At 45.7% G+C, this 16990-nt stretch overlaps 1 protein-coding gene across 1 annotated transcript in view; it reads right to left on the bottom strand.

The window, feature by feature from the left end:
* The window catches only part of LDLRAP1 (low density lipoprotein receptor adaptor protein 1), a 67342-nt gene extending 50826 nt beyond the window's left edge, over positions 1–16516 (bottom strand). The window contains exon 1 of the mRNA XM_083455916.1: positions 16280–16516. Within this exon, the coding sequence (XP_083312042.1) occupies positions 16280–16364 (85 nt within the window). The 5' untranslated portion in view covers positions 16365–16516. The remainder of the gene's footprint in view (positions 1–16279) is intronic.
* Positions 16517–16990: the final 474 nt, after the last annotated feature.

Below are 16990 nucleotides of genomic sequence, written 5' to 3'. Positions count from 1 at the left end.
TGAGACACACATGCTTTGGCAACCTTTCAACTGGGAGAAAGAGAGCCGGGGGGGGGGACCGCACATCCATTCCCCCAGCTCAAAAATGTAGGGTTATGTCAGTTATCCTGATGTAGCAAGAACCCAAATTGCTCCAGCCTGCAATTTGTTTGCATGCATAACAAGAGGCTGAAGGAAGTTGAGAGAGAGACAGAGAGAGTCAACGACCGCTGGCAAGATCAGGGGCTCCTGATTCCATCTCCTCTTTAAGTCTTGGTTTAAGTGATCTTTATAAACAAGAGCAGGGTTGTTCTCTGTGGTGGGAAGAATTTTGCAGCCCCAGAGAAACACAGTGTCCTGGAATGACTCAAGACAGTTAGTGAGCAAATGGAACTAAAGCACTCTGGCCTCCCCTTCCTTATGTACACCTAAGACATTAACCCAAGATGGCAGCCTTGATCTTAAAGCAGAGGTGGGGAACCTCAGGCCCAGGGGCAGAAGGGATCCATCCAGGCCTCTCTGCTTGGTCCCTGAGACTCTCCCAAGGCCATGCCCTCCTCAGACTCCTGGAGTGCTTTGGCCTGATGTTCCAAAGATCATGGTTTAGTAATCCCAGTCCTAGACCATTCTTACCTTCTGCTTTGGAGCCACAGCTCAGGGCCGTCTTTAGCAGATGTGGGGCGGGGGGGGGGCAAATATCCACCCAGCATCCCCAAATTACCACTGATAGTGGGGGGGGGGGAGGCGAAGCTGTGCACTGCCAGCCATGGGGGGGGGGTGCAACACTCCCCCATGCTGTTGCAGGGATCGCTCTCCTCCCACAGAGGCTTGGGAGGCAAGCTGCACACCCGCCAGCCATCTGGTTGACGGGGCGCAGCTGGTGGGCATGCAGGGAAAGGGGAGGCCGCTGGCAAAGTCACGCAGCTTCCCCACTCACTGGGCACCCCGAGAGGCCGGCGCCCTGGAGCAACGAACCACTAAGCCCTATGGGAAAGACGGCTCTGCCACAGCTGTCCGCCATCCACATGGAATCCTTCAAGACGGGAAGTTGAAGAATATCCTTCTTGCCTGCTTAGTAATAAGAGATGTACAGCAGCAAGAAAAGCGTAGAGTGGCCCATGGCTACCAGCCCATTTAAGCTCTGTTGTGCTACCTGGTCCACCTGCGCAAGAGAATAAGGTGAGGGAATCCTGAGGTGAAACAGCAGGCTGTGCCATTTCAGAGTGCATGTGGAGAATGATATAACTGCATTCCTTCCCACAAAGAGGGGGAAAGAGCAATTCACGCAAGTGAACAAGCTAGTATATCAGGCAAGGAGGATTCTAGCTCAGATGTCTCCCTGAGTGCTAGTATTCTATAGGCAGAGTGTTTTTAAAAAATCTCACAAAGAGAAGCACTAAAAAAGAAAGCCCACCTGAAGCCCCCAGACCACCTTAACACCACACATTTAAAGCTCTATGGCACCACTTTGAACTGTCACGGCTTTGCCCAAATAATTCTGGACGCTGCAATTTGCTAAGGGTACCAGAGCTACAATTTCCAGAGTTCCCTGTGAAGTGGGGTTTGTTATTAAAATGGGATGGTTGTTAGACCACACTGAAAATTGTAGCTCTGGGACAGGAATAGGGGGTCTCCTTGAAATTCTCAGCACCCTTAACAAACTACATCTCCCAGAATTCTTTGGGGGAAGCCATGACTGTTTTAAAGTGGTATCATAGTTCTTTAAATGGATGGTATGAATGTGGGCCTGGTATAACACATTCTGTTGACTCCTTCATTCTACTGGTTGTCTCCAGTTGGGGAAGGCTGATCTACTGCATATAAAGAGAAGACCTCAGTCAATAGAGCACAACACTTTTAATCTCAGGGTTGTGGGTTCAGGCTCCACGCTGGGGAAAAGATTTCTGCATTGCAGGGGGACTCTTGGGAGTCCCTTCCAACTCATTCTATGAATGTACAGTGGTACAGTGGTACCTCGCAAGACAAATGCTTCGGAAGACGAAAAACTCGCAAGACGAAAGAGTTTTTCGTTTTCTGAGTTGCTTCGCAAGACGGATTTCCCTATGGGCTTGCTTTGCAAGACGAAACGTCTTGCGCCTTTTTTTTAAAACCGCCAATGCATTCTTACGGGAAACCGTCAATACGCAGTGGTGCTTCGCAAGACGAAAAAACTCGTAGAACGAAAAAACTCGCAGAACGAATTAATTTTGTCTTGCGAGGCACCACTGTACCTCGGTAAGTACTTAATTCGTTCCGGAGGTCCGTACTTAACCTGAAACTGTTCTTAACCTGAAGCACCACTTTAGCTAATGGGGCCTCCTGCTGCCGCCGCGCCACCGGAGCACAATTTCTGTTCTCATCCTGAAGCAAAGTTCTTAACCTGAAGCAATATTTCTGGGTTAGTGGAGTCTGTAACCTGAAGCGTATGTAACCTGAAGTGTATGTAACCCAAGGTACCACTGTACTTGCTTAAAACCACCCCGAGGTAGAAAGTCAAATTGAGATCCTTTCCCTCTAGCTAACACTGGGCACAATCCACTGGGAGGTTCTCCTGTGTAGAAAAAGCAATTCTGTGAACCATGCTCTTGCACAATGCCCATTTGTCAGTGGGCTTGTTCAGAATCGTGCCCTGGGGCACCTCTGCTGATCAGAGCAGGACCACTGCACATTGTCCAAATCACTAGTGCTGCCGAAGCTCATTCAAGGCTCACTGAGGTGCAGAGACAGAAGAATGGAAACCACAGGTACCTAAAATGAGACTGGAAACTTTTCAAACAAAACCTGGAGGACTCGAAAGACCAAAAAGGTTGCAAGATAAGGAACAGCCTGGTTAAATGAGGAAGATTCCTTATATTGCACCCTTGTCTCCCTGCAAGCTCCCCCCACCCCAAAGTCTCTCCACAGTGAAAGTGAAGATTTAAGGGCTGTAATGGATAAACATTGTTAGGCCTTCCTTTAAAGGTCAGCTTGCAATTACCCAGCAGTATCACACAAGGCCAGTTAAAATTTACCCCACACATCTTTGTTTCTATCAACAGAGCTGTTTTGGGTCAATTATTGTTTGCTCAGCAGTTAGGCCATTTTGCGAGCTTAAGGCCTTAAAATGCCATTTGATAAGCCATAAAGAGTTTCCAACCCTAGGGCACACGTAAACACAGCTCTTGCTTCAGCTTTGTTTCCATGCCATCTCTGTAAAAGCATATTTTTAAAGAAACGCATACACAAACAAACCCCCCAAATCACTTTCAGTAAATTCTGCCCCAAGCTTTAGCCCTCTCGTGCCCGTCCTTTATTCTCAAGCCTATGAGAAAATTATAACATGAACCAAGATTATTGCCCTTATTTTGTGTTCTCAGACATTGGGCGATTCAGTGACGTTTTTCTTCTTGCAGAAGACCAGAATGTTCTAATTATTATTCAGCATGTGAGATTGAACCTGACCCTGAAAGTTTATACAGCCAGGGATCGGCAAACCTGCCTATTTCATTTATGCTCGTTTTCTCATTTTCCTCAATCTTAAACTCAAGTCTGCCCCATTTCCTCATCAGTTTGCAAACTTTTTTTTTTAAAGGGCTGCATGAAAAGCCATACACATTTTGTGCATTTCTCCTAACGTGCACATTATTGCAAGTCATCTACATTCATACAATGTATTTTTTCTACATTATTTTCATGGATATGCGCTAGTTTTGCTTGCACACGTCCCCCAACTGTGTGTGTTTCACCAGAAGAACTGTGTAGCAAAATTTGAAGCAGTGTGAATTCCAAACGATAGTTGCATCATTCCGATTTCCACATCTCTTCAGGAAGCGCAAATGAAGTAGGTTTGCATTGAAATGGGAACACTGAACATTTTTTTCTCCCTCATCCTTACATACAACTAAACTGAATTCCTACTTTAAAATGAGACCAAGTCTTTTGTTAAATGCTGACACAAGCACACCAGACGCAATCCTGTAATTTCAAAACTCTGTTACAAGAGCCTTAATCCTTTATGAGGCCCAACGTGATCTGCCTCATCCAAGGACTATTGCAGAGTCAAGCCTTTTGATCTTACCTGCCTGCCAAGAATGAGCTCCGGGTAATCTGGGTGGGAATATTTTTTGGCAGGAAAACAGCTGGCAAGCTCACAAAAACCTCCTCTTCATAAGAGATTAAAAACCATTCACTGAGAGCTACAGGATGTAGTTTCTCCCACCCCAAAATCTCTCCCCAGCTAATGTTGATAATTTGAACCAGCTACTGTCGTGTAACATTAGAACACTCAATGTTGTCCTCCTCGGGGCTTCTGCTGAAAGAAGCTACAGGTGCAGAACAGCTGGTTAGATGTAGGCCTGTAGCCTAAAGGTGCTGGTGAAAATCACAGCAGCAGAGCCAGAATATAAATTTCAAACAGCCCGATATGTCAAATGTTAAAGATTGGCTGTATGAATCTATTACATTCTGCGCTCCCCCAAACCTTATACAGTAGCTGTATAAGAACTAGTTAAGTGAACGCTGAAAATTCAGAGGGAAGTCCTAATCCACAAGAGGCCAGACACAGCCAACCTGTAGCTGCTGTCATTCTGTGGTTCCAGCCCACTTTACACTAGAACTGCACCCTTCAACTGGAACCAAGCCGTGGCGCCTCAAAAGACTCTGTAGACCACAGAGGGTGAGGTCAGAAGTTGTCTCACTGCCACATCGTCTTCGACTCAGAGCATATATTAAAATACCACCTTGCTTTAAAGCAAGGCGGGCAGAAAAAAACAAGGGTGTACTCCCCATACGTAGTAGATAAATCTTGGTCTGTGCTACTTTCATATTATATTTAAAAAAATCAAGTCTTTGCTCTCTGTGTAAACGGAGCAATGGCAACTTTTTATATCTGTAAAATCCAGAATAGAGAAACTCTTTGGCCTGGCTGGAGAGATATTTATCTCCCCCTCACACACACCACAAGACAACTTTGACAGGTGAGTGGAACCAGCCACTTGCAATTCATATGACATCCTATTATGTCAGGTGGTTGACGAGTGGATGGTCCCACTCATCTGTCAAATTGGTCCACTGGGGCAGAAAGTGACACATTAAATCAGGCATAGGCAAACTCGGCCCTCCAGATGTTTTGGGACTACAACTCCCATCATCCCTGACCACTGGTCCTGCTAGCTGGGGATCATGGGAGCTGCAGTCCCAAAACATCTGGAGGGCCGAGTTTCCCTATGCCTGCATTAAATGATGCACTTCAGTTTCAAGCCTGCCCTCTGTGGGGATCAGCTGTTTGAGAAGCCAATCCAACTGCGTCTCTATCAGCCCTACATATGATGTCTGGTGTGGGGCAGGCAGTAGTCGTTTTTGAAAAATGGCCTGATAAGGCCAAATTTGGCTTAGGATTCTGTGAAACTCAGCATGCTCCTTTACCATCAGAAACCAATGCAGCAAAGAAGGTACAGTGGTGCCCCGCAAGACGAATGCCTCGCAAGACAGAAAACCCGCTAGACGAAAGGGTTTTCCGTTTTGTAGGTGCTTCGCAAAACAAATTTGCTATGGGCTTGCTTCGCAAGAGGAAAAGGTTTTGCGAGTTCTGGGGTTTTTCCCCCCCTCCCCCCCTTTTCCCCCAGCCCCTAAGCCGCTTAACAGCTGTTCTCTAAGCCGCTGAACAGCTGATGCTAAGCCGCTTGACAGCTGATCTAAGCCGCTTATCAGCTGATCCACTAAGGTGCCAATAGCCTTTTAGCAGCTAATCCGCTAATCCCTTAATAGCTGCTAATCCCTTAATAGTCGCTAATCCCTTAATAGCCGCTAATCCCTTAATAGCCGCTAATAGCCACTAAACCGCTAATAGCGCTAATAGCGCTAATCCACTAATGGGCTTGCTTCGCAAGACGAAAAAAACCGCAAGATGAAGAGACTCGTGGAACGGATTCTTTTCGTCTTGCGAGGCACCACTGTATCTCCTCTCTGAGTTGCATGTCCTCTAGAATAAGCAATGGTAAAAACGGGCAAAACATTCAAGGGAAGTAATAGTACCACTCTATTCTGCCTTGATCAGACCACACCTGGAGTCCTGTGTCCAATTATGGGTACCAAAATTTAAGAAGGCTGCTGACAAGTTGGAATGTGTGCAGAGGAGGGCGACCAAGATGATCAAGGGTCTGGAAACCAAGCCTTATGAAGAACGGTTGAGGGAGTTGGGTATGCTCAGCCTGGATAAGAGGAGACTGAGGGGGAACTAGGATAGCCATCTTCAAATATCTAAAGGGCTGCTACATGGAAGATGGAGCAAACATGTTTTCTCCTGCTCTGGAGGGTCGGACCCGAACCAATGGTGGACTCACTGTCATTGGACGTTTTACAGAAGATTGGATGGCCATCTGTCAGGGATGCTTCAGTTGAGATTCCTGAATTGCAAGGGTTTGGACTGGATTACCCTCTTGGTCCCTACCAACTCTACGGCGGAAATCACTATCTCAGAATGCACAGGAGATGTAGTAATAAGACATAAAGGAATCAAGGCCACTGATACCCCGCACTTCGCCACACTTGGTGACCTTGCACAAGACACTATTATCTCCTGGCCTATTCAAAACCTACCTCACAAGGCTGTTGAGCACATACAATTTGAGAACACTGTGTACATCACACTGCACTTCTTGGAAGGTCGACATGAGAACAAATGTGATAAATAACTTGCTTAGAGAACTCCCAAACTTGTTGAGTTCATTAACCCCTCAATAAGCTTATAATAACATTATCATGTTTATTCATGACACTGCATCCTGCAGGGTAGAACCTGCAATGAGCAGGGTTGGGGGAAGATTGGATGATCTCTGTGCCTCCTTCCAGCTCTTAAAAACTCTATGAAACAGAAGGACAGCCAGTTTCCTGGTTTGTGGCACTCCATTTTTTTTTTTTTAATGTATTTTTATTTAAAAATTTCTTGATTTACAAAAGTATGTGCAATGTCTCTCTCCCCCCCCCCCACGTAACATTTTTTACAAATTGGTTTCATTTGTTGAGACATTAGGAAGAAAAGGGGGAAAGAGGTAGCGGGGGGGAGATGAGTGGGGGTAGCGATGTTTCTATTTTACTTAATATATGTGTGGGGTTTTGTGTCAGTGTTGCTTGCGCAGGTTCTCTGCTGTTCACTTGTGTTCCTTTCGTGGTGAGAGAGGTTGCGGTTGGCCTAGGGTGTGGCTGTTCATTTGTGGTTGGCTGTGGGGGTCTTTGTTTTCATGTGTGAGTGGGGTGGGTGGGTGTTTTGGATCAGGTTAGCCATATTGATTTGCATGCTGTTGGTGGATTTTTGTCATTGTCTTGTTGGGCTGTGTATGTGATAAAGGGGAGCCATACCAGGGTGAAGGCATCTTCTTCTATTTGTCCCCGTGTCAGTTTCAGTTTATTGGTTAATTTTTCTAATAAGGCTGTTTCCCATTAAGATTTGCAAATCACAGTGCCACGTCAAGATGTGTGGGAAGACAAAAGACCTTGGGTATAGTACAACTGATGGCCAGATTTTAATCTCGAGAACATCAGACCCACTTTCAGAAGTGATGCAAAGCAAAACACAGCCTTGTGGTTTTTCATGGGGTGTGGGCAAGGCCATTAGTCAAGGGCTGGCTATGCATCACACACTCCTAAGCCCCAGGCTGGCAGATCTAAGTATGTGTACTTAAATTAACACATCCCATTGCTCTGACACCAAGGGCCAGCTGGGTAATGAGGCCACTCAATAAACAGCCAGCTGAGTAATTTGCACTCCATTCTCACCTTTTAATACAGAGGGGGTGGTTTTTAAAGTTCTTTTTGCCTAAAAGGCATTGCAACGGTGGGTGAGGGGGAGAACAGCATGGCCCTTTTTGGGAAACTAAGAGGTTCCAGTGAAGCTGTGGGATCACACAGCTGAACAATCCAGCGGCCTGGGACAGATGAAGTCACATCTTTGGTGTATCCCAGATCAGATGCAGCAATTCATCCCAGATTTACAAAGAGGTTTTCTAGGTACTCTGCAAATATGGTGGTGGTGGTGTTTTAAATTAAAAGAGCACAAGACAGATTGTAAGCCTGCTGGCAGAGAAAATAATACACAATGCAAAAAAGGGGGTGGGGTGGGAGGAGCGAGAGCAGGAAAAGGAGGAAATTCAGGCAACAACCCTTCATAAACAGTAATTCTCCGTTTGTTTTTACCAGCCCCAAGTGCTATTTTTTTCTTTTTTAGCACAGTGGATTATAAATTATCTTAAATTACATAAAACATTACAGGGTGGCTTTTTTTTATTAGAAAGAGATTTTGAAACATGCTTTGGGAGAAAGGTTGATGTAAAAACGATTAGGTTTGGGGTTACATTTAAATGTGAAGTTATTAGACATATAGGTGAGCTTCCGGCTACCTTAAATTTTGATGCAGTTTATATGAATTGTTAACTTCACAGGAAAACAGAAATTTTGTGGCATGGGTTCTTTTAGGTGTTACATATGTATTTTTATAAGGAATATATACAGGGCTTTTTTAGCCAGAACTCACTTAAACTCGGTTCCAGCACCTCTCAGGTAGGAGTCGTTGCCACTATAAGAGAACAAGGGAGGTGTTCATGGTGAGTTCAGGGACCTCTTTGTCTAGAAAACTAGCACTGAATATAAGAACAGAATTTGTCTCTCACCCAGAATTACTGAATAGATGGCACCCCTTGTGTATTGCTCTGTAAGCTGCTGTATCTAATACTACTTGCAACTAGCTAGAACGTGTCAATACTTGTTTATATTGATGCTGTGAGTTGCATACATATGCTAAAGTATTCAGATGTTAAGTGATTAGTTTTCATTAGGTTTCATTCAGTTCTCTAGTACCTAGTAAGTGTGTTGTGTTGCTATAATGAGTAAGTGAAATACTTACTTTTGAAGTACTTTGATTGTCCTCATGTTTCTAGAATACCATGACAGTATGTTAATTGATCAGTTTCCACTATGTGAGTGGAGAATTATCACTTAAAACTCAGAAGCAAAATTTCCTCCCACTTGTGGAATTGGCAAACAAACTTTATTGTGGTATTAAGACAGGAGATGAAGACACATCATGGACCCCACAGAGCCCGGCTAAAAGATGGATCTCACAGAATGCAGTTTGCTGAACATATCATGAGCTTCCACCACCAGAATTTTGGGATTTTGCTGTGGATGCTACCAAATATGAAAATCCTGCATCTGATGAGGAAGCTCAATGTGGAGAACAATTTGACAACATATTTGAAGGACCTGGTTCTTCAACAGAACCCCATTTGATAGCTCAAGATGAGCTGAATGATCTTGTCAAAGTCTTTTATCCACAAGATCACAAGGATGAAATCTCCTTCACAAAAAAATCTTATTTCAGAAAATGACGGGACAGAGCCTAGGGCTTGCCGATCAGAAGGTTAGCAGTTTGAATCCCTGCGACAGGGTGAGCTCCCGTTGCTCGGTCCCTGCTCCTGCCAACCTAGCAGTTCGAAAGCACGTCAAAGTGCAAGTAGATAAATAGGCGGGAAGGTAAATGGCGTTTCTGTGCACTGCTCTGGTTCGCCAGAAGCGGCTTAGTCATGCTGGTCACATGACCTGGAAGCTGTACACCGGCTCCCTCGGCCAATAAAGTGAGATGAGTGCCACAACCCCAAAGTCATCCGCAACTCGACTTAACTGTCAGGGGTCCCTTTACCTTTACCTAATGGAAGCATTGGGACAACAGCATAATCTGGATAACGGGTGTTTGTCCATTTATTCCTCCAAACTCAGTTTGAAAGCAGTGTTGCTCCACTTTGGCAATAGATGCCCTCCTGTCTAGCTAATGCCGTCCATAAATTGTATGACAGCATGTTATTTCTTCCAGAACACATTCATTTTAATAACTACGCTTGGCACATCTGCAATGTTCAGAAAGTTATTGCATTCCTCCTTGGTTTAGAAGAGGGATACACAAAATACTGTTTTCTTTCTGAGTGGGACAACTAAGCTGGATCACATCATTATATTTAGAAACATTGGCCACAACATCAAGCATTAATAACAGATCAAAGAAATATTGCCAATGAACCACTGGAAGGAATTGTTTTTCCTTTCCCTTCAAGGAGGTGATAACTGTGGGCCCACAAATCAGAGAAATAATAAAAGATGGTATATTTGATGATGAAGTTGAAGGCAGAGTGTGGAAAGCATTTAAATCCATCGTTACAAATTTTCTTGGCAATATTAAGGCCAAAAACTATGAAACAATTGCCAGTGACCTTCTAGAAGCTTGTAAAGTTATGGGATGTAATATGACTCTGGAAATTCATTTCTTTGATACACTTCTCAACCTCTTTCCACCCAACTTGGGTGCTGTTAGCAACAAACAAGGTGAGTGGTTCCACCAATATATTTTTGCCATGGAAAAGAGCTGCCATCGCAGGCTTGCAGGTTTCTACTGCTTCAGAAGAAAATATAGACATAAAACAACAACAAAATTCCAAGCATGTTCACAATTTAATAAAGACTCCTATTCACAGGTATTTTTGCCTTGCTTACTTAAAAAAATTAATTCTGTAGCAAAATAGTAGGGGTGACAGAGAATTCAAAGTCATTTCCAAGTTGAGCACCCTATTTTGTATAAAACATTATATTTTGGTATGTCACAACTTTTTCTGCTTTTTTTGTCACAGTGTTTAGTGTTGTGATATTATACTTTATTTATTATTATTGTACTCCTGTGCCTAGACTGCATGTGTTTGTGTTTTTTTGCTGTAAATTGCTTTAAGCACAGATGTATTTGTGGGAAATGTGGTATGTAAATAAACTGACTATGACCAAAAAAAAAAAGGCCACTCCATAACACAGTGGCTAAGAGACTGAGCTGCAAATGAAAATCTTGCAAATCTTGCTTATATTACAGGCTTTGCCCTTTGGTTCACTGCCTCCTGTTCAGTTGCAAAAACATTAGCAATCCCTTCCGGGGATCTACAATGATTCCCAATTCCTTTTTACCCCCCACCCCCTTCTGCTCCCATCTGAGCATCAAAATCAGAGGGAGTGTGCAAAAGTGGTATCTGAGGCAGTCTTCTCCTTCAGACATTGATGTTTAAAGGAGGAGACAAAGTGCTTCAAAAAGGCCTTTTGTAAAGGGCTTTGAGACAGCACACTTCCTTCAAATATCGGAGCAAGCAGGTGGGCAGGGGAGTCCCCCTATGCCCTATCTGCTTGTTTAAAAGAGAGGGGGGTACTGCTTCAAAGGGCGGTTTTGCCCCAACATGAGCACACAGGTTGACTTAAAGCTGCAAAGTGCTCTTTGAAACAGCCTCTCCACTCCTTTTAGCTTGCAGGTAGCAGCAGAGGTGAATAATTCCCCCCTTCCCCCCAGAGACTGATATAAAGAGGAGGCAGCAGGGGGTTGATATCTTCATGGCTTCCAGGTTAGGAACCACTGATCTACTCTACTGACCTGGCAGCCATGGAGTACAGATTTGGCTCCCCAACCCTCTCCACTGCCTTAGGCTGGAGGAAGAAAACGGAAGCATTCAGATCAGAGACTTGTTTGGAAATGGAAGGCCTCTCTCTGCCTCACAATAGATGGCTCACTATTGCTAGGGGTTCAGGAGGAGATTGGTCAGTGGTTAATTGCAAACTGGTGGTTTCTGAGATTTCCGGATAGATTACCTGGTACTCACAAGTCCCTAACCCTATCTAAAAATGAATGCCTACAGAGTTATCCCTTCCCCCAGATCTGGAGTAAGGGTGCTAACTAATATTGCCCTATCTTACAGGACTGTTGTAATGATTACAAAGGCTACTGGAAGAAACTGACCTGTAGAGTCAGGGAAATGGAAAACTGGATGGCTAAGAAAATGGAATGGAGTATTGTGCAGAAGGGCATGATTTGCTGACTTGGAACTGTGAACAGGAGCGCTAGGCACTGCAATATCCTGTGGCAATGTCATGACACCTGCATGTCATGATGAAAGCTAGGACATAACCCTCATCCCTGGTGCCTATTCCTCTGCAAATCAGCTACTGAAGGAGAGAGAAACAACTTTAGGTCCTGCTTATAAGCTTCCCAGGACACCCAGCTAGCCACTGCTGGAAACGAATATGCTGGGCTAGATGGATTCAGATCAATCTTGTTAAGAAACTTGAACATTCTAAAGCACTTTTAAAAGATAAGCACACTGTTATTGTTTCAGCAGCGTATGTGAATTCCAAATTGCAAGGGGTCACTCTTCTTCTTCTTTTTTAGGGGGAAAAAGTGGCAAGCATCAAGGAGGGTGGCAGCAAATTGCGATCAATTTGTGAATTAAATTGAAGAGCAAAAGAGACAGCTAAGCTGCCAATGGGCTGCCCCACTTAAGTCTGTGGGGCGGGGGGGGGGGGGGAGGCTCACACAACTGAAAACTCCTCCAAGCACTCACATTCCTTACTTGCAGAAAACCAGCATGTCATGATGAAAGCTAAGACATAGCCCTCATCCCTGGTGCCTAGTTCTTTATCTGCATGGAAGAGATGGGGGTGCCTTCCATCACCTGAGTCCCCATCTGCAGTCTCAGATGGTGCAGCCCAGTCACAAACTTACTTTGTATTTCTCTCGTTTGTAAGAATTAGGCCTTTGAAGGGAGGAAGGAAGCACAAGCCGAGCCATCAAGTCACACCCAGATTTAATTCTGCAGCAGTCGTTTTGTATAAAGGGGAAGGAGGGATCATGCACAATCTTCCACATAGGGACCACAAAAAAAAGGTAGTCGAGTGACATTTTATCCAGAATGATGAAAAGGTTTGCTGAAAGGTTTTGCTGCTGCTGTTGCTGCTGTTATTTCAAGGGGCTTACTATGCTATCTTCACCAGTAATGGAAAGACATCCCCTGTACCTGACAGGCAGCATTGTATATTGCAGGCATTTAAAATATATGCTACAGGTGTCATTATGGGTGTTCTATTCTAGGAAAAATTGTGACAGCAAGGAAAGGAGTGGTTTAAATAGGCTTTCAAATGCAACACGCCTTATGGACACACAACGCCACAAGCGGAATCAGGCACCACACACAACTAGCATATTTGTTTTTGGAACAGAAAAGAGTAATTACTGGTAATCCTACATAGCGATAGCGAAGTCATTCCCTGCGTATGGTTCGTTTTATAGCCAAAGCGGCGCCAACGGGCTTAGGGAACTCAAACGTTTGCAGAAGTACCCCACCCCAAAAATGGAGGCAGGAAAACCCCCAAATGAAGACTGAGCATTATTAAGAGTGCGTGGAATTCTGGCAGGTTGTTAGGGGAGGAAATGGAAAAAGGAGGGAGGTGAATGGAGCATCTGAAGACAGGGTGTGGCTGGAACGCTGGCCTTCATCCCAAACAGGTGGAGGACCCCATGCCACAACAATTTGCTGCAGACCCGCACTTGTAGAGAAAAGAATTAGCACCCCTGTTAGATGGCTTGGGTCATCATTACTATCACAAAGAAGAAGAGACAATTTAATTTAAAGTTAGGAACATGAGAAACTACCTTATACTGAATCAGACCATTGGTCTACCTAGTATTGCCTGCACTGACAGACAGCAGCTCAACAAGAGTTCAGATCTTTCCTAGCCCTGCCTGGAGATCCTGGGGATCAAACCAGGGACTTTCTGCATGCAAAGCAGATGCTCTACCGCTGGGCTACAGCCCTTTTCCCATGGCCATTTCATTATCACTTGTCAGGTGGAACAAACGGCAGGGAAGACAGCGATGTTTATGATTTCCACTTTCAACTCACTGGGAAACTGAAGCATGAAAATATTTATATTTCTTCAAATAAAAAAGTTAATTTGGTCAAAGCTTTTCATAATTGACTGCATAAACATATCCAGTGTCTGTGACTGAGCCCAGAAACGATTAAGGAAATGCAGCTCTGAATCACCACCATCTACCATACCTGACCAGCAGATGCAGGCACAACCCAATGTCCCTTGAAATGTTAGGAATATGCCAGTTCCCAAAAACTGAGTACAGAAGACACTTCTCCAAATCACATTATTTAAGTAGCTCTGTTTGGGGATTTTGATCTGTATAGACCAGATATGAGGAACCTCAGGCCATATACAGTGGTACCTCGGGTTACGAACTTAATTCATTCCAGAGGTGCGTTCTTAACCCAAAACCATTCTTAACCTGAGGCGCGCTTTCGCTAATGGGGCCTCCCGCTGCTGCCGCGCAATTTCCGTTCTCATCCTGGGGCAAAGTTCTCAATCCGAGGTACTATTTCCAGGTTAGCAGAGTTTGTAACCCAAAGTGTTTGTAACCTGAGGTACCACTGTATGCCCTCCCTCATGACTGCAAATAAAGCATTCCCTGTCATGACAGTTTGACCTCTAACAACAAGAAAGTTGAAAAACAGCAGCAGCTATTATCATAGCATTTGCCATGCTCTTTACTCCATATTCAAGTGCAGAGATGAAGAAGCAAGTACTCCTCCCTCCGAGACTGACATTGCTAGACTACAACACCCATCATCCCTGACCATTGGCCATGTTAGCTGTGGCTGATAGGAGTCAAAGTCCAAGAACATCTAGAGCATCTCCATCCCTGGTATACGAAGTAACATAAGAAGCTGCCTATACCAAGTTGAACAATTTGTCTATATAGCCCAGCCTTGTCCACCCTGACTGTTGCTGTTCAGTATCTCTGGGAAACAAGATGATTACAATCGTTTGACAGAAGTGAACCCCCAAATAGGGCTCAAAACATACCACCAGCAGCCCATCCACTAATTAATATTCCATCAGAATTTGGGGAAGAGTGAATGTTCTGTGAGCACCCAGTAACTACGACCACATCCACACCATTCGTTAAAAAAAATATCACACACCATACCTTTAAGCACACTCAAAACACAAATAATTTCCTTCAAATAATTCTGGACACTGTAGTTCACCCCTGAAAGAGTCACAGTTCCCAGCAAACCTTAACAAACAACAGTGTCCAGAATTCTTTGAGGGAATAACTCAACAACTCTCAGCACTCTTCTAAAACTACATTTCCCAGAATTCATTGCTTTAGACAGAAGCAGCTGTGAACTGGCTAAGAAACCTGGAAGGGGTAGAATTGGGTGCTCTATATTGAAGCACACTGTTCATTATTATTGCGCATCAGTATGCATTGTATACCCTGACAGATTACCTGTGAAGGAATATGGCCCTTGATAGGGGTAACCCACCCCTGCAGCAGGGCATGAGAATCATATAATATTTTAAAATGCTGCTTCCTTAGCGGAGCAGTACTTTGTTAATTCTTTATATTTTCCTCTCTGAAACCAGAAGTGAGCAAGCTGTTATCCTCCAGATGTTGTTGTCCATTGCCACGGGCCATGCTGGCTGAGGCTGATGGGAAATGGAGTCCCAGAACATCCAGATGGCTACATCTCTATTCTGAACAGTTCTCCAATATTTCATCAGAACTTCCAGAGAAATTTGCCTTACAGCCCACTTCTATTGAGAAGCAGAGTAAGTCTGCAGAGTTCAATGAGATTTGCATATAGGATTGTCTCTTTTATTTTGTTTCTCTGACCCTGATCTCTCCCTCTCCAACTTTTCAGTTGGGGAAGAGAAGCAGCTCAGTGGTGGTAGAACATCTATTTTGCATGCAGTAAGTCGCCCCAATAGCATCTCCGGGTGGGGCTGGGAAGGACCCCGTCTGAAACCCGGCTGAGCCGCTGTCAGTCAACGTGGACAATCCTGAACTAGAGGGGTCTGTGATCTGACTCGGTAGGTGGCAGCTTCCGACGTTCCTATGTCTCTTAGGTTGCTCCTCAGCCTTGCGTAGATGGACTGTGATATTTTTGCAAAGCATAGTGCAGCTTCTATTAAAACTTTAGGCAACTTACAAAAACAAGTAAGACTAGTGCAACCATTTTTAAAAAGAGCCGGCTCATTTAAAGGGGAGGGGGGAGAATTCCAATGGCGGTATGAGTACTGTACTTATGTCTCCGTGTGTGTGTGTGTGTGTGTGTGTGTAGATTTTGTCCGCCTGTCATCAAAAACTTCTGCCGGACGCTGCAGCCGCTCTCTTGGTCACGTACGCTTCTCTTTCCTGCCTCTCCCGTCCCTACACAAAAGGAGCCCCTGCCCCTGAAGTGACCCCGGCTCCTTATAATCCTGCCCCGATGCACCTCGCGCGCTCCAGCCCAGAATCAGGGGACCCCCGGAGCACCCCCAGACCAGACCAGGGCGATCGGCGCAGCAGCCCACTCTCCCTCTCCGAGAAACCCCTCTCTCTTGGAGAGCTGTGGGCTAAGAGATCCGAAGCGGAGGCGACGGGGGCGCGCGCCTGCTTGCCTTCCCGCGGACTTACTTTTATGCCTGCCGCTGCTCCAGCTCTGCTTGGCGATGCTGGGGCTCCGGATTATGGCCCGTCCGGCGGATTTGAGGGCGTCCATGCGCGCTGGATAAGCTGCCGAGGCCGCCCGGACGACGACGACGACGCGCTCGGGGCTTTGGAACCGCCTCCAGAAACTCTCTGAAAACTTTTCTTTCCCCTTTCCCTCTGCGCGCGCGGCCCGGCTCGCCCCTCCTTCCTGCCCGGCTCGCTCCTCCTTCGCCGGAGGGAGGCGAGGGGTGAAGATCGCGGGGAGGGGGCGAGCGAGGGAGGCGGCCCGGACGCCGCCGGAGACCTCTCTCTCTCGGGGTTAAGAGGGCATTGCCAGCTGACGCGCAAAGCAGCCGCGCGCCGGTGCCAGGCGGGGAAAGGCATCTCTCGCGCCGGGCCTGCTGCGCCAGCAACCAGCTCGAAGAGGAGGGAGGAGGCGGGAACAGGTCCAACAGGCGATCTCGGCTCTCCGGGGCCTCCTCGCAACCTGTGGCCGCTCCTGTCATCATCCCAGGGCAGATGGCCGCCTTTTCGAAACTTCCGCTGCTCCCGTGCCTTTAATAACAGCGTTGCCAGCAGCTGAGCGAAACGCGCACAGCGAGGGCGCGCGCGGAGTTGGGCCTACTCTGCCCCGCTGGATTCTCGCAGGACGTCAGCGAGGCGGCGGGTTTCTTTCCCACTTCAGCCGTTAAAGCA

This window comes from Podarcis tiliguerta (genome assembly GCF_965153285.1).
Source record: "Podarcis tiliguerta genome assembly, chromosome: 8".
NCBI classification, from domain to species: domain Eukaryota; kingdom Metazoa; phylum Chordata; class Lepidosauria; order Squamata; family Lacertidae; genus Podarcis; species Podarcis tiliguerta.
Note: the sequence above shows the minus strand (reverse complement) of the source record. Positions and strands in the feature narration are given on the sequence as shown.